Source organism: Montipora foliosa, chromosome 6, assembly GCF_036669935.1.
Source record: "Montipora foliosa isolate CH-2021 chromosome 6, ASM3666993v2, whole genome shotgun sequence".
In the NCBI taxonomy this organism is placed as follows: domain Eukaryota; kingdom Metazoa; phylum Cnidaria; class Anthozoa; order Scleractinia; family Acroporidae; genus Montipora; species Montipora foliosa.
Genome location: NC_090874.1, coordinates 36,347,814 through 36,369,035, shown reverse-complemented (window position 1 = coordinate 36,369,035; position 21,222 = coordinate 36,347,814). Strand labels below are relative to the sequence as shown.

General features: G+C 39.1%; 1 protein-coding gene and 1 long non-coding RNA gene across 2 annotated transcripts; one reads left to right on the top strand and one right to left on the bottom strand.

Moving 5' to 3' along the window:
* Positions 1–2,188: 2,188 nt before the first annotated feature.
* Positions 2,189–21,122, bottom strand: LOC138007238 (heat shock 70 kDa protein 12A-like). The gene is made up of 5 exons (XM_068854031.1): positions 20,826–21,122; positions 19,534–20,618; positions 17,929–18,150; positions 5,380–5,554; positions 2,189–3,908 (listed from the first exon to the last, which is right to left on the bottom strand). Exons 2-5 carry the CDS (start codon positions 20,590–20,592, stop codon positions 2,800–2,802), a joined length of 2,565 nt encoding a protein of 854 aa, XP_068710132.1. The 5' UTR covers positions 20,593–20,618; positions 20,826–21,122; the 3' UTR covers positions 2,189–2,799.
* LOC138007240 (uncharacterized) lies at positions 7,267–16,533 on the top strand. The gene is made up of 2 exons (XR_011124017.1): positions 7,267–9,150; positions 9,695–16,533. It is a non-coding gene; the product is annotated as an uncharacterized lncRNA (long non-coding RNA).
* Positions 21,123–21,222: the final 100 nt, after the last annotated feature.

The window sequence follows — 21,222 nt, the reverse complement described above, 5'->3', positions numbered from 1 at the left end:
ACGTGAAACCTGGCATAGTTAATGCTGAACCGTTCTAACGTCTATGACTGGTTAACCGCCAAGAAGCTATCTTTAAACATATTGTCCACTTAGCTTCAAAAATAGTTAAAACAATTGGCATAATTGCTAAATTAAGACATTTCATATCCCTAGCTACTTTACATCACATATAAATCTCCAGGCGCGGATCCAGGGGAGGTGAAATGGGTGAATTTTCAACCCCCTTTTTCTGAGCCCTCCTTCTTGCACAGACCTCAAACACCTCAACCAGGCTTTGGTTCTATTACATTATTACAAAAATTCACCCTCCATTTCAAAATCCTGGATCCGCAACTGATCTCACTTAGAGCGGTTTTCAATTGAGTGTCGAAGGTAATTAGCGAATTGCTTAGGTTTTGCATTTACTTCACTCAGTGATTGGTTCAAAGTTCTCGCGCCATTTTTTTTTCAACCAATCAGAAGTGAAACCAAAACCAATTGTGACTCGCGCGTGCACATTTTCCTGCGCTTTGTGTCGGCTACGTGTAATTACTTAGAGTTTTGATTGGTTTACTGAATTGTCTCCGTCCTTTTTGATTGGCCAAAGTATTTACTTTGGTTTTGGTTTTACGACGGTCGATTGAAACTCGCTCTATCCAGCGTCGTCTATTGCATGGCATAGTCGCGTGGGGCCGAGCCGCCAAGACTCACAGGAACAAAATTCTTACTCTCCAAAAACGTGTCCTCCGCCTGATGTAATTTGGTGACTACAAATCTCATGCTATGCCCTACTTTCTTTCTTCTCGTTTTCTCCCTCTCGATTTTCCGTACTTAAAATCAGTTGCTGTTCTGATGCATGACATATCTAACAACTTATCACCTCCTTATATTGCTAATTTATTTATTTCTAAAGCAAGTTCTTTCATATAAAACAAGGTCATCTTCAAGAGGTGACTATTTTGTTAAACCCTTAAGACTTGACAAACAAATTAAACCCTTTTCAAGAAATGGTGTAAAAATTTGGAATAGTTTACCACGTGAAATTCGCCATCTATCCAATAATAATTTTAAAATTAAAATCCACAATATCCTACTCCAAAGACTTTTAGAAAAAAATGACTATATTGATTTATCTGTCTTAATAACAAAAATATCTTAATACTTTGGCTTTTCATATTTGCACTTTGTCATGATTGGATTTGATTTGAGGTCCCATGATTTGGGACACAACTTCTACACAACAAGTTGTTGGGGGGGGAAAGAACCCCAAAACCATTTTTCAGTAAGTCAAACAACAAAGAATGAGGTTTCATGGTTACAGGTCGATTCTAACTGACCCCTTACCGCAATTTTCTTCATGAACTCGTTGACTCACAAAACAGCTTCATCGAAACTCGCAGAATTAGACAGGCAAGGATTTTCATTTTAGACAGCGAATTTTTCTACAATGTTTAAGAGTGTTTTTGTTTTTTGTAAACTAAATACTAGAGATTAACAGAATCAATTCCGAGTTGCCTTGGGTCACGCAAAGCTAAAATCCCAAGCTTCACTCCATTTTATGTGAAGCGCCGATACGTAAACGTGATTCTAAATAATAATAATAATAATAATAATAATAATAATAATAATAGATCTGTACTTTTGGGATCGGCAAGGATTCTCAGCAAAGTGCTGGAAATGTAGGCAGGAGAGGAAAGTACAATGAAGAGCGCGTCTTGGTTTCCTTAGACAACTGGTTGTTGCCCGGAACCAATGAAAACCAGATTCTATCAGAGATTATTAGCAATAATAATGCTAACAAACATGGCGTCTCCATACAAAGCCTTATAAATTTGAGTAAAACATTTCTTCGAATATCTCCCGCACGAAAAATCGCACAGACCTGTAACTTTGCGAGACTGTTTGAATATTTATCTTCTTCTATCTCTTTGATCCTTGACTTCATTTGTTGAATGGTTTTTATGATGGTGTGACAGTGAAAACAGGCAATAAAGTATCGTGAAACGCTTCGACAAATAACTCAGAAACAATGTACCACACAGACCTAAGAATTGGAGAGGTGGTTAAAAGATTTCTTTCCTACAACATTCCAAGTTCTTTGCATTTTTCATTGAACGATTTCGAATTTATTTTTTGTCGCGTGACAGTGAAATTATCCCTGGTTTGAGGATAAGAGGTGAGAAATGAAGAACAGAGTAGGTTCTAATGATCATGCTGCGCATCTTTATTCCTGCATTCGCGCATAACCACAATTCATTGCGCCTTTGAACACATTCCCTTGCGTTTCGAAGAAAAATGTGTTCTTCTCCTGATTAGAGAGCTGCCTTGTTCGTTCGCTTCAGGATCACTCACTGTGACAGCAATAAAGACGGGCACAAAACACATAATGCGTACACCGTGGACGCATGATGCTTGCTTTGGACGCATAATGTGCGCCCAAAGCAATCACCTTGGATGCACATTTATAGGGGTCAGAAAACCCGTTCGGCACCGCTGTTTGCGTCTTATTTTTGTTTTCCATGAAATCGGTATAAGTTTCATTTCGGCAGGACAGTCCGATACAAGTTCTTCCTGGTTCTCTTATCGCTTTTTCAGCACAGATAGTAGAGGGAGAAGTGGTAGCTATGGTTTTCGCACTCAAGATATACCTGGAAAAAGTAAGTCATTTTAGTTCTCTCTTTTACAAAAATATGTCATAAAAGTAGGGAGGTTCAATTGTTTTTAAGGCATGTTTTTAAGGAAGTATCTCCACTCGGAGTTACTGGACGGATCAAAGGCTGAAATTGGTTCTGCACGCATTGCTTTTCCTATGTTTCTTCCTTATCCCGACAAGAAATTGATGCTTGCCTTTGCTTCTTTGCCGGACAAAGTATCAACAGCCGTGACTCGAATCTCGGTATCGCCAAATATCATACAAGTTTTCAGTTCTCTTGGTTTCTTGAGATCATAATCGTCCATTTGTGGGATTTCCAGGAATAACTGGCCACACTTTTTAACACCCTCGTCAGTTACAAACTTCACATTTTCTGCCTCTGTAGAGTAAATTGTGATAACTGTCGATGTCTTCCCTGCTTTAGCGGGAGCGTAACGTCTTGTTACACTTTCACCTAACTTTATGGGTTGATCACAAGTTACAAACTTGTCAAACACGTCCGTACACCATTCGGTACCCGACTTTTTGACGAGTTTGTGCGTCGGATGCGTGCCAGCGATGAATCGATTGAGGACTCCGACTCCGTAAGTCATCGCCGCCCTCCGAACCCGCACGACAGTGGGATCCATTCCGAATAGTACAGCACCTCGGAGTATTGTTAGGCCAACTTCTTGCGGAATAATAACCTTCAATTTTGAGTCAAACGCCTCATGGACCGCACTTTGAAGCAATGGAGACTCCGCAAAACCTCCAACAAGGAAAAGAAAGTTTAAGCCCCTTATATCTTCTTTGCTTGCTAAATTAGCTATGTGTTCAATAATTTGATTTATCACTGGATCGAACAGCTCTTTCATAGTCTCAGGAGCGATTCGCAGCATTCCCTGTGAAGACCATTTCACGTTCGCATTTCCAAACTTCTTTACAGCTGATTCAATACTGGATCCCTTGTGTTTTTTGTAATAATCAATGAATGAATAAGGCATTGAGATATTTAAGGGATTTGTCTTGTTTCGACTCGCAGTCCTTTTTTTAGCTTCAAAAGCTATCATCAAGTCCACCCAACCTGCCGGCCGCTTATTCTTGAATTGTTCAACAAAATCTTTGCCAAAAATCTTCTTAAGTAGAAGTTCAAATTGCTCATCCACGCCCGTGGCCCCGCAAGCACCTCCTGTACCCCTGTGCAGTTCAGCTAAGGTACCAGTCTGTGAGTCTAATTCATGTACCGTAAGGTCCACTGTGCCACCTCCGCAGTCCACCACAAGGTACCGTGTGTTTTCTGTGGAAATAACAGGATACATGCGTCACAACTCAGATACAAGACACGAGGAGATGGTGCTTCTCACCCCCTCCTCTTCCCCCCCTCCCCACCCCCCCCAAATTCCTTCTCTTTCGGGCGTTCCTGTGTCTTCAAAATACATTGCATTATTTTCTGCTTTAGACATCCTTAAATTTATTTTTTTGTTCAAGGAACAGACGCTGAAAGAATTTTATCCCCTTCAATGGACCGTTTGATGACTCCGGCCTGCAGTGCGGCGTACAAAGAAGAGAAATGCAAACAACTAGGTAGAGCTAATTTAAATTTGTGCTATATTTTGAGAGCCAAGCCAGCCTTCTTCGCACTTAAGACCGGAAATGCACCTAATTATATGCAGACCGAATTTTGACATCCAACACGAAGTGTCCCTGTGTGTCCAAGCCTTTGCTACCTACTTCCAACAATAAGATAAGGATAAAGGTTAGCGTTATTTTTAGGTCAGGGTAAATGCAGCTGTATATCATTACCCGAGGGGCAGCATTTGGGGGCATTTTGGGACGTTAATTACACGAGTGATGTTGAAATTGGCGAGAAGAACAAGGGGATACTTCGTGGCGCTTATTAAAATCCGCGTGCAATTCTGGACACGGTGTCTTCTTCAGATACAATAAAATTTATATCGGAGAGCTCTTTTATGTATTATCATGCCAAAAATAAACCATCGCAACAAAACTTTATCGACAAGTGAACTTCTTCAAGTTGTTGATGATTCTCAATACATTGCATCATGCATCCTTCAAGTAGTTTATTACTTCTATAAGCAGTAAAATATATAAATACAGGAATATATATGGATTATTGACCAAGCGTGAGGTCAAGATGGCTGGATATTGGCCAAGGTTCTTTATTTCCGTGTTTATCGTCTCGGTCCATAAACACGCAATAAAAAGAACGAAGACAATATCCAGCCATCTTGACCGAACAAGCTTGGTCAATAAAGGATTTATTATATGGGATCAAAAACCTATAAGGGTTGAAACGTGTAACGTGCGTTCAGAGCTTCCGAATATTCAGTGCTAAGTACCATATTTGGAAACCCCTCGCTCCAGTTAATTTCGCGCGAAAACATTGGTGGCATTGCGTCACGGTTTTCTTGCAAACTGATTGGTTGAATGTTTCTCTCTTGTTGTTCCAAATATGGTACTTAGCAAATCGAATATTCAGAAGCTTGTTTCCCAGCACACAAGGGCCCGTTACACGTTTCAACCCTTATGAGTTTCTGATGGGATAAAACACATAAGAAAAAAAATCTTTGATATTGCGAGACCGAGTCATATAATAATTAATTATACTAGTCATTAATTAACTATCATTTATTTTGATCTTTCACGTGGTCTATTTTCCTTGACTTTTTAAAAAGAGTATGGGACACGTAAAAATTCAACATTTACGAACCTACAACTGAACGGTCCACAAGAGGAACACTACAAACCTTGAAAATCATCTCCGACGAGAGCGTCCATTTTCAAGGACATAGTCGAACGCCTTTTTGCTTCTTCAGCCCACATACAGTCCCTCAAGCGCAACTTCCGGCAATAAATCGATGCAGCTTCCGGTTCCAAGGCAATGAGAAGGCGGTCTGGTGTGTGTGGTGTGATTAGGCCTGCCTGTGAAAATGAAAAGAGGGCGTCAATTGAATTTCTGTTACTCTTCAACTGGTAAACACAACTAAACTAATCGTGTTATTTACCCAGGAAGCTACACTCACCTGAAAGTGGTTTTCAGGGAGGCCCTGTATCCGATCAAATTGGAAATTATATATCTCGGTTTTTGAGGAAAGATGAAAACCAGAGAAAAAACCTCTCGGAGCAGAGTAAAGAACCAACAACAAACTTAACAAATATTTGGCCACGAGTCCGGAATCGAATCCGGGAAACATTGTTGGAAGGCGAGTGCTATAACGACTAGGCCATCCCTACTCCCCTCACACACAGGGGGGGGGGGGGAACAATTTTTGGGGCAAAATGCGCTGAAGTTGAACTTGAACTATTCTACGAGTTGCTAAAACTCTTTGTTTAAATAAAATAACCGTCAGAAGTAAAGAGAAGAAAAGAAACAGCCGGGTCATTTGCCATTTTCAGTAACGTTCATTAATTTACATACGGTGATGAGAAGTGGAACGGGCTCATCATCAAATTCAGTACCAACGTGATAACAGCAATATTAATAGAAATGGCCGAATCGCATTGAGGGGAAGTCTACCGAGGCAAGACATAATGCAATCTTGGTTCGTTTTTTGGTGGGAACGTCTTTGATGTTTGACATCTTTGTTATGGTTAATTGACAACTGTCAAAATAAGGTATCCGCCGACCGGTACACGTCATCATATCGCGTGCTCAAGTTTAAAGTTGACCGCTGACTAGGTACTGGTTTTCGATTGGATCGCAGGTTCAAGCAAGGCTAACTTACTGTAAGAATAAATAACACGAGAGCTCCGCTTTTTAGGCTTGGTTTAATCTATATATTAACAAATTATGCAGGTGGGTAAATCAAAAATTGAGGGTTGCGGAAAAGACGAAGAGACATAAATGATTCTGGGCAATAGCCCTTTTCACGGTCATTTGCATTACAAAGTAAGCTAACATGGATGCGAAGCAATTTCGTGTTAAAGCTAAAAAACAGCCAGAAAGTGCCTTACAAACATGCTAGATTATATTGTAACGTAAAAGAGAAAAATCTGCTTACGAGCCAAGTGGCCCAATACGCCGGGGCCTAACCCCGATTTCGTAGCATAAAGCGACTAGGAGTATTTCTACTCTCCCCTGGATGTAGTCTCCAAAAAACGGCTGCGAGGGAGACCGCCCTGGATGGGATGCTAGTCCATCCCAGGGTTACTCCCAGCATAAAATTCACCTGTCCTTATTTATACACCTGGGTGGAAAGAGGCACCGTGAGAGTGAAGTGTCTTGCCCAAGAACACAACACAATGTCCCCGGCCAGACCCCAAACCCGGACCACTCGCTCCGGTGGCGAGCGCACTGACCATGAGGCCACCGCGCCTCCCAAAGGAGAAAAACTAACCGTGAAAAGGGCTATTGAAAGAAAAAGCGAACATTTCAAGTTTATAAATGAATGCGAAAAGATACTTTAACTTTGAGAATAGACTTGATAGCATACAAACTGAAGAACTGCTAGTTAAAGAATTTGTGGTTCTACAAATTTTTGAAGTACAAAATAATATGACCCCTGAGGTGAACGATGATTCATGTAATAAGGTGTTCGGTATGTCCTTCATGCTCTTTACCCCGGTTCCCCTATTTCACAGATGGACGAAGACTGAAACTAGCAGAATCATTTGTGTGACATCAAGAAGGAAAATGCAGGGGCAGATCCATATCAGTTTCCACCGTTTTACGGAAATCGGTCGGATTTTTCATAAAAAGTATACATTTATTTTTTTAATGAAAGATAATTTCCAAGTTGAAACCTCGAAAATGGCCTGAGCAATGTTTTCGTCAATTTTGGAACACAGACACGCTCTGGCCGTCTGGCCGTGTTATTTTCCACTTCACTTCACCCAAGGAGGATGAGACTAGCCAATATCCTGTGTTTGTAAAAACGTAACCTTTCAATATCCTGTGTGATCGATTAAAATTTAATCAGACAGGATATTGCCTAGTGAAGGGGAAAGGGGACTTTAGAGAGTTAGAAGGGGATTTCAGACAGTCAAAATCCAAAAAATCCCCAGGGGATCCGCCCCTGAAATGGATGATTAATTTAGCTATAATTCAAACCATTATCACATCTTTGATGATTACAGTACACAACAATTACAAGGTTAGTGAATCGTAATTCTGCATGGTGTACGTAAATGAACAAAGTGATCAATTATCTATGAACTCATGTTCGAGACATATCTGAGAGTTCCAAAAAGGTGTCGAATGTATGACCTTACGAGTACAAGTTCGGATACTTTTTCGTGTCATAACCACAGGACACTCGTGAGTTAGACTAGTTTTCTACCACCGCCAGTTGGCATTTCAGTTTCTAGGAGTATGGTAGGACAATGGAAAGTTCCACGGCCAGTTTTGTGGCTGCCTAGAAACTACGACCATGCTCTAGGATCCAGTCAATGGAAGTTCGACTCCACACTTTGTTTTCACACATTGAAACACATTATTAGATCTTCTACGTTAAATTATGCTCAAAACATTCTTTGATCGATTTCGTCACGGCCGTGTGAAATGAGAATCTGTTAGTATAGGTTTGGACGTCCTGTTGTTTCTTGAAAGAAAATCATACTGCACGGCTTCTTATGCATTTGTTTCTTTAACACGTAGCAATAGCCATGTAAATTAGCTGTTGCTGTTGAATAAGTAAACGATTTCCAGAACTTTGCATAATTAAACCAAACAGAATTGACTAAGTACTAAATGTTGTTTCCCTTGTATTTATCACAAGATAGATAACATGTCCGATTTTTAAATATATAGTAGAGCTGTGATAACCGGCTGGATGCTCATCAGGACGACACTTCACGAAGCCTGTTTCCTCAGTGTTAGGTTACAGTCCATAGAGAGACGTTATTCCGCTTCTCAAAGGAAAATGTTAACAGGACATAGTTAGCGACATGGTTGTCAGCTGAGAGATAAGCACATCGAACCATCTGAATAGCGTTTGCTTAAATGGCAACAAAATCTCTTTTTATTTTTCGGGGAATCTTTTAGTCTTTCTCGAGGAAAATGCTTGCTGTTGGCATTCTTTTGATTGCTCTTCTTGTAACTGGAACAGTGATATTTCATCTCTACTTCGTTGGAAGTTTGTGCTGCGGGCTGCGAGAGAGACACAAATACCAAATGTCCAATCACATCTGTTAGTGAAACTAGGACTGTATCCAACAGTTCGAGGGAATGGAGGCCATTTTTGACAATATTAATTATGGATGTGCACAAAACACTTGTATCAAGCAATTTGTAAGGTTTTAAGATGGCTCTGAAATGGCCGGACGCTTGTGACATTCAATCTGAGAAGCGATGGAAAAAATTGACCAAGCACTCTTAATCAATGACCTTGCATGACAGACACTTCGAAGCAACAATGATGATATGAAAAAACTTGAAGCTCGGGGCACATAGGAAGGAGCCAATGGAAATTAACACAAAAGCGTCAGGAAGCCCTTATGAAAGGCGCCATTCATTTGGAATATTCTGCAAAGAGTGCATGGTGGAGCCGACTTTGGAACGAACGAAGACAACTTGAAAGGTACTTAAAGCTGTATTTCTAACCTTGCCATGTTTTGTGCAAGAATAAACAGTATTAAAGTATAAAGTTATTTTCGACTCTTCACAGCACAAATGTAAAAAAATATTGGCATCATTATCAAAAACAAATCTAAGGACAGTTTGCTTTTCATCTATCGCATGGGAATGACCAATGCTATTGGAGACGACGTGAGGGGAGTAAGAATGACAGAAACAGTTATGTGTAACATAATACACGGGAAGAGTTGTGCCAAAAATTGAAGACCACCTAAGAAAAACATGATCGCGCGAAAGCAACTATACATTCAACAGCTATGATTAGCATGCTGTCCAATATTTTTCAGGGAATGCATAACATGTAGAGTAGTGTCATGTATTTCCTTTTGAACTAAACTCAATTCTTGTTAGGCTGAGCATAAAAATGAAGCCAGGCAAAAAGCTGAGTATAATATCAGAATCTGGACTGGAAGGTGTCAGGAGTTTAGAAACATTTAGACAGGACAGAATAACACTGATAAATTTGCATTTTTTAAAAACTCTTACAGGTGGCAAAAAATGTTTTGGACACAAGCCAATCTTGTAAACAAAAACTTCAAAGATTGCTGAACGTATGAAACGTGCTAATATGCCCTCTTCGACGAAGAGCTAAAAAATGAGATATCCTTAAATCAAGAGATATGGTGGTCACTGCTGTATTTCTTGGCGTAATCGTGGCTGGTCTCAGCATATTGGATATATATTTGTTGAAGCAGTGTTTTGGACAACCTCAAGGAGACGAAGAAGACGAACGGCCAGTATATCCTGTCACAATTCCTTATTACGTCTTTGCAAGATGATTTTAACTTAAACAGCTTGGTTTTTACACAGAAAAGAAACTATTATTTATTATAGTCCGGTGGCGTCCGAAGCTGAAAAACTGAGACATAGCTGTTTCTTTATTCCTCCGAGTCTGCAGAAAAACGTACCTCGAGCTGTTCAATGGGAATTCCTGGAACGTTCAAAATGAATGGACGCAATTTATCTTTGCATAAACTCTGAGCCGGAGTATATATAATCCAGATTAGACAGATTAACATTAATCTAGATTAAACAGATTAAATTTTGTGGAAACTCCAAATGCAGTACTGATTTAGAATATGTACTATATAGATAGATAAACTTATGGCTTACTTTTTTTCAAAAAAAGGTAGATTTTGAGGAACAACTTTTGCGACAAGAGTTATGTCTTACTTTAATTTGTCATTTGTATTCCTTTGCTAAAATGTAAGATTATAGCTTTTATAAAGAAAGTTAAATATCTTGCATGCAAGAGTTTAAAACGGAACTTTTCAAGTTCAACTGCTGATGTCTATAAAGAAAGATTAAAAAAAGTAGATCTTAGGATTTATAGTTTTATATAGTTTTTGTTCTGGAACTACATGTAATATAATTTGGTTTTCAAGTTGCCATTCTATTGAGAGTAACATCTTTAATTGTCAAGTCTTACTGATCCACCTGTTTGGATTCTTACCAAGCATGAGTTAAAACGTTGTCCTTCAATCTGCATACATGTTTACTAATTATCGAATTAACAACAGTCGAGTTTATTCTACTCAAACACGCCGGCGCGTCTTTTCATAAGTTAGCGAAAAACGAGCACTGGAGACAGTTCAACGCGTAGCAAAATGTTTGTTGTGGAGTTAGTTGTTGTGGGAACATTTACAGCATTGACATTGCTAGATGTTTACATGCTCAAGAAATTGTGTGAAGGAAAATCCTACCGCGTTCATATTAACTCAAAGTATCATTTGGCGGGGGATGGATCCTACCTGCTGTGAGGATTTTGAAGTGAAGAATATTTTCACAGTCCTTATGTAACTTTCTTCAGAGAACAAAAGTTTGAGCTGAAATTCAGGTCATTGCTGAACTTGGAATGAGGAGATTTGAATAACCGGAACGGAAAGTGGGTGATAGGAAAGACTCTCTGAAATATAATGGATTTCTCTCTCGGAACTTGCAACTTCCAAGGAAAGCATCAAAATGATTAACTGGCATAGCTAGGCAGTGATAGATACAATGTAAAGTAAAGTTAAATGGCTGTAAATTATTTGATTACAAACGAGGGGAAAAGGACGGGGTATGTAATAAAACATTCTGATTTGAAGTAGGCTGACTGTCACTGGCACATTCTTCCCTCGCTTTAACGGTTGTTCGGCCTGCGGAGTATCTTAGTTTTCAGTTTGGTTTACTGGCTCTAGCCCTTGAATTGTGAATAAGCCTATACTGGTGGATTGTGACGATATCAAGGGGAAGAAATCTAGACCTAACTTCAGGGCGACCGAATAGTTTTGGTAAAAAGCAATTCTGTAAGACCAACGTCAACTTACGAGTTTGAATTTGTGTTTGACTACGACGGTAACTTTAAATAAATAAATTAATTCCTCCTGCTTTGGGAAATATAAATATGTTCATATTTTGGATGAAATGAAAAATTCACTTAATAAATTTTGGGGCGCCCTTTAGGGGCATGGGTTTCTGATTTGAAATTAGTCTTTCTGTTACATATTCAACTAAAGAATCCGAATTCATAACAATTCAGTGTCTTTTAAAAAGACGACCAAACCCCAACACAGGAATAGTAACCATTTTATTTGGTAAGTAACGGAAATTGGAAACTAGATACCCTTAAAATAATCATGACTTTGGTGTTAGGAACGTCAGTGGACAAGTTAATTTTGATAAATCCTTCACATTTCATATTTCCCTAAAAGTATCACACAGCCAAACTAAACCATTAGGATTCCTTTTAAATGTTAATGTTGCTGTATATACCCATGCATTTGCTCTGCAAAACTGATTTCAGTTTTATCCGTAATTTAAGAATTACACGTGAATGTTAATGTTTTCATGTCGTTTGCAACGGAAACTTGTAAAGTTTTATACCTTGCAGGGCATAAAAAGTTCTCTTGATGACAACTTTCGCTAAACTTGTCAATATTCTCGATCCATTGTTTACTCGCCATTCTCACCGTAATTAGTTGCAAAATAAACTGAACTCATTCTGATCATTAGCCTGATGCAAACGGCTAGGTTACGACAAGTTGTATCTCCGGCGTTTAAACATCCTATATCAAACTGTGTAATACCGTATTCTCGCTCTTTCTCACTACTGAGAATTTTTATTTTCAAAAGCTGATTCAAATGAAAAAAGACATATGTATATATATTGAGGGATTCAACTTACAGTTGGAAACGCGGAACCCCTGCGGAAACAAATAATAAAGATCTGTTTATTTGAGTAATCTTATTTTATTTTTCTCTTTTCAAGCAACTTTAATCATGCTTGCTTAGCCGATGGTAGCGCAGGTGGAATAAATTCTGGCTTATTTGCAACCGCAAAAATTCAATAACTTGAACTAATATCACGTCATTAACAAGTGTACTCTGTGACAAAGTGTCCTAAAAGTCTTTAACATAACTGAAGGCAATTATTGTTTAGAGGAAGAGCGAAAGTGAAACGCAATGGTGTTCGTGGAGATATTTGTGTCAGTCACAATTGTAGCAGTTGTAGGAATAGAAGCCTTCATCTTGAGGAAAATTTGCAAGGGCGAACAAGTACCTTTTATGAACCACGGACCATTCTTCATCTCACGCGGAGAGGCCTTAGCGTTAATAACTTCCACAAAATAACAAAATGGACCTACAATGACTGAAACGGTGGAGATAAAAACTGAACAATTTCACCCTGAAGTAGTTTCTACGCGAACATTTTTATCCAGGGTTCCTTGGAAGAGGAAATCAAGGATTTTACCTTAACTATTTCAAACAGTTAATCAGGAGAGACAGTAATATTTAGATTGTTCCAAGACAACATTTGTTAATTTGGCTATAACAGGTTGTTACAGGTTGAACTCCTCTCCATAGTGTGAAATGCAATAAGAGGAATTCATTTAAGCACAATTGTATAAATACAGGAAACGTTTTCACCATCAGCGAATGATTTGTTTTCAAGTCAATTCAGAAATTCCCCTCGGGTAAGCTTATTAGATATCTTAAAACTAAACTTAAAACCTAGTAAGAGGTACTTTCCAGAATTTATTCCTCGTTGCGAATTTGCCCAAAACAAATATTGAAAAGTCACAGTTTTATGGTGAAAACAGTGAACGAAGCGAAAGACAAACTCTCAAAAATTCCGGTCTATGCATGCGGCATGGTAATCGGCGAACCTACAGCAGTGCACATTCTTAGCTTCTTTCGAAGCTGTAAGGATGATAAAAATATGTTTAAAATAGCATTTTAGCACATGTTTGACAATTTTAATGTGAATCTCTGCAAAAACGAAGGGTTTCCAACTTGTATTCCATGTATTCCTATTCCGGAATACGGTCAATCGAACGCACCCTTAGAAACATCGAAATTTCAAATGTTTGTGGTTCGCTCGTTTTATAACATATTTCTTTGAAACTTCATGTTTTCGTTAATTTGGTTTGGGAAATCTATGTATTCTATTCAATTTAATATATACGGTGATAATTTACACCTAAATAAATTTGTATTAAGCCCAATATATTCGTCGTTCTTATCGGTAGTTTGCAACCAATCTCCAGAGACACATAACAATGCAACAATGTACAATTGCTGGCAGATAAACAAAAGGAGCTAATGAGAGATCTTTTGTTTTCGTCCACCAATATGACGGCCATAATTTAGAAAAAAATCATTTAGTGCTCAAGTACAAAATACAAGCTCTTTTTCAACTCTTCCTCGCATTTTGCCCGAAGCAAATTGCCAATGGTGAGAATTTATCTCAGTGCGAAATGACTGCTGAGACGTGACATATGAATTTGATGATTTATGTGGTATTATCGCACGATCGAGGTTTCATCTCGGACTGAGTCCAACCCGCATATTAAATATCGAACACCAACTTGGGGAATTGAACTAAACATCACTGTGAATCAGCAATAATCCTCACTGGTTTTAATTTCTATTCAAAGCCAAATACTTGGGTTTACGCTGCGCCATGGTAGTGCTCGAGTGTGTTGCATTCGTTTCCATTGGCATGGTTGTTGCTGGCGAAATTTACCTTCTAAAAAAGTTATTCTCCGATGGTAACTTCCCACATACCTACGTTAAAAACTCTGCAGCAGCAATTAAAGGCGATTTTAATTGAACCTTGATTTGGAAACTTTAAACTTCACGCAAATCTCCAGAATCATACGCACATGGAATTTGGCGATATCGTATATTCAGCATTGGCCACGCGTTGAAACACTGAACTGGCTCCGTTGTTATTTATTGGTTTAGAGGAAGGAATTTGCAAACCATTTCTAGCCTGAACTGAAAACACGGAGTGACCATGTTCTCGTCACAACACATCGCAACCGTCAAATTTTGTAACATTTGCATGGAGAATGTTCAGGTTCAACAAGTATGGCTAATTAGTTTTGGTGGTACAATTGATGAAGTTCGTTTGTTCTAGACCAAGAATTACGAACGATGACGAACAATGAAGGCGCTTGCGAAAACCTTGCTCTTATTATTTTTTTCTTGTACAAAGTAATCAACTAATAATCAGTTGTTCTTACATCACATTTTCGGTTTTTTTCTGAATCTAACAGCTTTTTTTGTAATGGAAATATATAAAAATTGTATTTACTCCACTAGGTGAGGATATGCTTTGTATATGTAATAGGACTACATGCTGTCCAATTTGGAAATAATTGGATGAGAAAAATTCTGAGGACTGCCAAAATTGGACGAGTCCAATAGCCCAATTCCGAGTTGCTGCATGCCTCACTTTCAAAGCGAGTCCTGGTGCACAACCATTCAAATGGAAGTGAGTTGCGTATTCGTATGCAAATCAAACTCATTTCCCTTACAATAGTTGAGCACCAAGACTCACTTCGAGACCGAGACAAACAGCAACTCGGAAATGGCCCATTGAATCCAATTATTTCCAAATTGGACAAGCATGTAGTCCTGTTCCCTATTAATTATATCGATAGTCAGTTGTAATTGGGCATTACTCAGTCAAGCTATTATCCTTATTAAGAAAGGCAAACTAAAATATTGTGAATTATTCCTATTTCCAAAATATTACCTCAACTCCAGAGGAATTCTCCGTCTGCTTCGCTTAAAGCACGAGACATTTTTTCGCTTTTCGTAACCCTGCGTTCGGTTCAAGTTGTTGCCTCAGTGAATTTGCAAATTCACGATCTCGCAAAATACTGTAGTTTCTGCCACATTTTTTTAAAATAACGGTCCAACTAGCACTGCATGAAAGCCAAACGTTCTGTATCGTATTCGTGACCGCGTCCTTTTTTCTAATTTCAGCGAAAAAACTTCAAAGAACTGCATCTAGATCATGACGAGGAATATCTTCCAACTTTCTAGCTTCGTTACGCTGCATCTTCGATTCTGAAAACATTTAGCCAAGTTTTTGTACTCTTGGAGGTGTTTTAGTTTTGGTTTTTGCTTCTCAGGTTGGTAAGACCTTCTTCTGGCAACGTAGGAAATCTCTCATTTGCAGTGATATCGCAGAAAAAGTCCTGAGAAATGGAAAAATTGGCAAATCTTCGTGGCTAAACTGCGCCATTGTCAACTACTACAGAGCTGACGCTATGCTTTGTGCTGATTGGCTAGTTTCTATTACCTATTGTATTTTCTGGGATTTCATTGGCTTAGACAAACTGTCCCGTATTTTCTAAATCGGACAGTTTGCCTGTTTTTAGAGGAAAACCCTATCAGAAACTATCCAAATGTATCCTAAACTGGACAGTTTTAAAGAATTAAAGAATAATAGCTATGCTAACAATTTCGGATTAACTATCAGCTATACATGTATAATTAATATAGAAACTTTTACAACATTGCGTTGAAACTTAAAACTAAACTAGAGGGCACACTACCAACTCTGTGCAACTGATGCTAGTGAAGTTAATAGTGATTATTCTTTTAATTGTTTCTTTCGACATTGTAATCTTGATCCTGTCATGTATTTTTTCAGATTTGAAACAATTTCAAGCGGTAATTTTACCACGGGTATTACAATCCTTGGCTTCTAAAATACTTAAGTGGCTTTGTTTTAAGGGCCAGTATTTCTTTGGTAAAAATTATTGACAGAGAAAATGAAGGTTTGTATTTGTTTAAATGGAATAATGAACATTTGAAACTGCAGAATCACTTACCTTTTGCGTAACAAGAATTGGAGCAAAACTATACGACAAAGAAGGAGGAGGGGAATTCGAATGATTAGCGCAAAGAGAAATATTTACATATAATATATGTAATGTATGACTGTATAAGAAAGTCATTGATTGTAGGTCACGATGCACATTTCTTGTTCCAGTTCAAATTCATCATGCAATTAATTAAGGTAAATAAACGTATTTTCAAAACCATGGCCAGTCCTCGCGAATGATATGCCTTCAAAAAGCTATTATTTTTTTTTTGTCATATCTCAGTTTCCACTAGGAACTTGGATGGCCATCAGTTCAAGAAAATGATCATAACTTTGACCTGCTTAAAGCTTTTCTGATCTCGGACAATGGAACCACTAAATCCATATTTCACCTACAAACGGAAGACATTGTAGAAAGTCTATTTTTAAACGCCATTTTTGCCCTAGACCAGTAAAGAAATCCTACATGAATGATACAGATTTACAGCCTGAGAATAATACCTCAAAGCCCCTTTGCTTTTCGCGTACCTGCCAACTCTCCCGGTTTTCCCGGGAGTCTCCAAGTTTTTCATCAAATCTCCCGGTCTCCCGGTTAGAGCACCAAATCTCCCGGGAAATACCTACCATGGCCTTTTCAACATTTGTTCATTAATTTCGTTATCTTTGAGATGTCAAAAAGGAAAATAAAACAAGAACTGGATTCTAGTTCTCTCATTTGAGCTGTTCTGGTTCGGAAAACGTAAAGCCGCGGCTACGCGAGCGATCTTTTGCTCGAGCTGGTGATGCGATTTTTTCAAACTTTGTCGCGTCGCCAATCACACGTGTAGCCACCCTTGAACTGGCGACGCGACAGGTGAAAAAATCGCAAGAAAAGAGTCGCCAGAGTTGAAACTTTCGCGACAAAATCGCAGAGATAGTTGCCGGTCTAGCCACCCTGCAACTTTTGGCCCGCACTTGCAACGCGACTAAAGAGTATTTAGCCAATGAAATGAAAGTAAGAATGTCTGTTATAGTGCCCAGGTCTCTTGAAGTATGCGATTCGCGCAGCCTTTTTTTCTCCGCCAAAATTTGTCACAAGTGTAGCCACCCTGGCGCGCAGGCAACGCGACAAAATCTGAAAAAGATCGCATCACCGGCGCGAGACAAAAATCGCTCGTGTAGCCGCGGCTTAAAACGGAGCGATCAAATTGATATAGGCTATATTTAACAAGTACCGTAATTGGTCAGAAATCAGCCAATCAAATTGCTCAATACGTGGTAGAAAGTTGGTGCGGTTATGGGAACAATAGCAATTGCTGTTCTAACCGAGAAACGTCGGGAACATTCGGAAGGGCTTCGGGTGATTTTCGGAGAGTATTCAGATACTGTCGAAAATGACATTCTTACAATGCAAAGATTTTTAGATGTCTCCAGATTTTTGTACTCTGGGGGTTGGCAGGTATGTTTTCGTGAAGAAAAAATTGAAGCCATTTCGTAAATCGAAATGCATGACAGCCAGGAATTCACGTTTGCATTGGAAGGCTAAGGAAAAACAGAAATGCCCATTCAGCTGGCGGATCGGTGAGAAAAACAAACAAACGTTAGCTATTTGATCCGACAAACGACCACTGAGCTAACCTCATAAGCCGCTGTCCTCATAAACTGTTTGGCAGGCGCCTTCCAGATGGCCGGTACGGTGAGAACCCATTGAATATCTTCCTCCAGGATCTTGGTTGCTGATTGGTCAGACAGTTCATCCAACACATGATCCTTGAAGAATTTAAGTGCATGCGCAAAGACAGTCACAGCTCTTATTGACTTTCCGTTAGCAGCTTTGATTTCTATATCTTTGTGAAGATTCTATAAGGCAAAAACATATTTCACAAACTCTTGATATGAACAGTTGGGTCAATATCCCTGATTCTAAATAGATATTCAATTAACAGCGAGGAAAGTTTACATTTAATTTGATTGCGGTTTTCGTGATGTTATTTTTTATCAGTATTTTTTTTACTATTAATATTGAGCACTCGAAATCTTGCTTAAGTAACAGAGCTGCGCTCAGCTGCGCTCATCCTCAAACTACTATTTCCACTTATCACATAAAACAGGCGATAACTTCTCTGTGATGTTGGCCGTATTGGTGGTAGAGACGCATAATGTGTCTGGACGACTCGAGGCAATTTATTGAATGTGTCTTTGAAGATACAAAAAAAGATTTCCTTCGTGTATACGCATAACGCGCTTCTCGCCCGTCTTTATACAGGTCGAATTAAATGACTAAAAGGGACATTAAAATAAATTACCCAAAATCATCCAGACGCATTATCCGTTTCTAGTAAAAAAAAAAAAAACTTCCGTTCGAGTCAAAAAGGGTTTGGTTGGTTTGCGACTTTCCGAATTCTTAGCCAGTCACTTCACATTCTCGTCACCAGAGCCTCGGATCGACCCAAGGCTCTGGGAAACTCTATGTAGGAGAACATGCGCCGTAGGGTTCTCATAGCCAAAATTTGGCTATTTGAATCTTACGGCGCCTGCTCACTCCTCGTGCTAACATGAATGCACCAATTAGAGACGCTTTTGATTGTTCTTCACGAAAACCAATGAGAAGACGCTTTGTTTCAGGGTTTCCCAGAGCTCTTCTCTCCCTCAGTCAAGAGAAGAGCTCTGGGGTCGAGATTGGTCACTTCACATAATTATTTTATATAATAAACGTCAACAGTCATTGTCATTCACCGAATACAACGCACCATATACGGTTCAGTGTGATTGGTGCTTGCACGCAGTAACAAAGACGTATATTGCTTTTTGAATTCATGCAACGCGTGGAATGGCAGTAAAAATTTAACTTGTTTATCAGGCTTCCGAAGGCAATTTAGATCGATCTCACTTCACGTCCTTTTATTTCATATAATCTTAAAATTGGTCCAAAATAGTTTGGTGTGGGATCTTCATTATTCGATGTGCGTTACTCGAAAGCCTTGAAGAATTTTAAATGCATTTCGAGTGCAAAATGAACGAAGGCATTGGTTTTAGGCATGAAATCTTTCAATTACTTTTTTTTTGTATCTTAATTCTTATCTTGGGAACATGTTACGGGGAGCAGATCATCGGTTGTCGTTTCATAAATTCGACCCGAAAACGTTTTGAGGAGTTTCAAGAACTAAGATCTCTCTTTAAGCATAAATCAAATATATAAATAACAGAGTAAAATTTATAAAAAAAATAATTTTTATCCAGTACCTTTTCTGAATGCAAAGCCATCTTAAACTTCTCAAAGTACATCCATTTTTTGGCGTCGTCCGGCTCCAAGTCATGATAGAAATCTCGCGCGCCGAAGCCAAAAGAATGGAAACTTCCATCGGGCTTTAAAAGCAAAGTTGTGGGTGTTTTTTGGTTCGTAACCCCGGGATCGCCTCCTTCCCATCTTCTCATCATATGCACACTTTCACGATCACGGGTGAATGCAAAAGCATAGCCGCTGTAGGTTGTTCCAAAGTCGATAGCCACCACAACGAAAAAGTTGTGTTGTGGAATTTGAACATCCGTGATTAGTGGTCCGGAGTTGATTGGGACCGCTAGCGAGACGGAGTCAAACGAAGGTGAGCGAGATCTTTTCTCGGATAATGAAGTGCTTGGTGATGATGATGAGGCTAGGCTCGAACCTGTGGCCACGTTTCTGTTCCTCTGAGCGGAAATCGCGATAGCAAAGACACCGTCCTGATTCACTTGTTTGTAATTCTTACTTTCGTCTTCACTCGACTGAGACGATCCAACAATAGAGCCATCTTCAGGTTGATCAAAACTAGCCCAATTTTTCACATCACTAGACAATGTCATGGTTTTAAAATCACCCCCTTTTCGGGAAGAAGGGATTTCAGAAGAATTCCTTTCAAATAGATCGCTCTCAAAACACGTTTCATCGCCCGAATCCATGTCTTCTAAGTCCTTAATCAAGTTGTCGGCCAATTCATCTAAAGATGTTGAACATATGCTCGGTGAATCTGAAAATCGCCGCGGGGAACCGATTGTACATCGTTCCAACAATGCGCGCTCATCCTCTGAAAGAGGCAAATCAAACGGCGTTTCAAAGTCTGGGTCACCGTCGACGCAGATAGAGGGCAGAGGTAGACTGAAATTATCAAACTCTCCGCCGCTATCCATCATCCCCAGCTCCTCTTTAATTTGTCGGAGTTCAAAATCACTTAGTGATGGTGTTATTTCGGTGTTGTTGTTGTTGTTGTTGTTTCCCATGTCGTCTTTAAGAGTTCCCGCAGGGTATACTTGCCGATTGCTCTCCATAACAAAACCACGAGGTCTTTTACAAGCTGATGTTGATAAAAGGTGAAAGCATTGTTACGTGTAAACTTCATACACGAATACTGATTTAAATGACATCAACTGAGAAAATGCCGTTTTATTAGACATAATTGACGTGTTAAGCTAATTTGAATGCAAAAGAACCAACGCTAGTGTTCGATTCGTTTCTTATTTGAATAACCCTGCATGGACTTGTTCCGTAACAAAGTGCTTACCTTAGAAAGATCAAACAGTAACTCAAGGACTTTCATTGTGTAGCCTCTTTGGAACAACAGTCTGCAGTACTTTCGATGTTTCCATTTCAATCAGATGATCTTGCACGATAGAGAAATATCAGCTTTCGTACAACCAGACAAAAATTACGTATAAAAGACTAGACTTGCTCAAAATGAAAGCCGATAATACACTCCCGTCTCAGAAGCGAACTTCATTATGCAAGTTTGATTATCAGAAGAGTTTTTGTTTAAGCACGCTTCAGAAAAAAAAAACACTTTTGACGATTTTAATAGGCGTTCCTAACAATGTCATGGTATGTAATGAACTTTACGCATGAATGACATATATGATATATGCTAATGAAAGATTGTGGGCAAAAAGTGGGAAATATTGTTC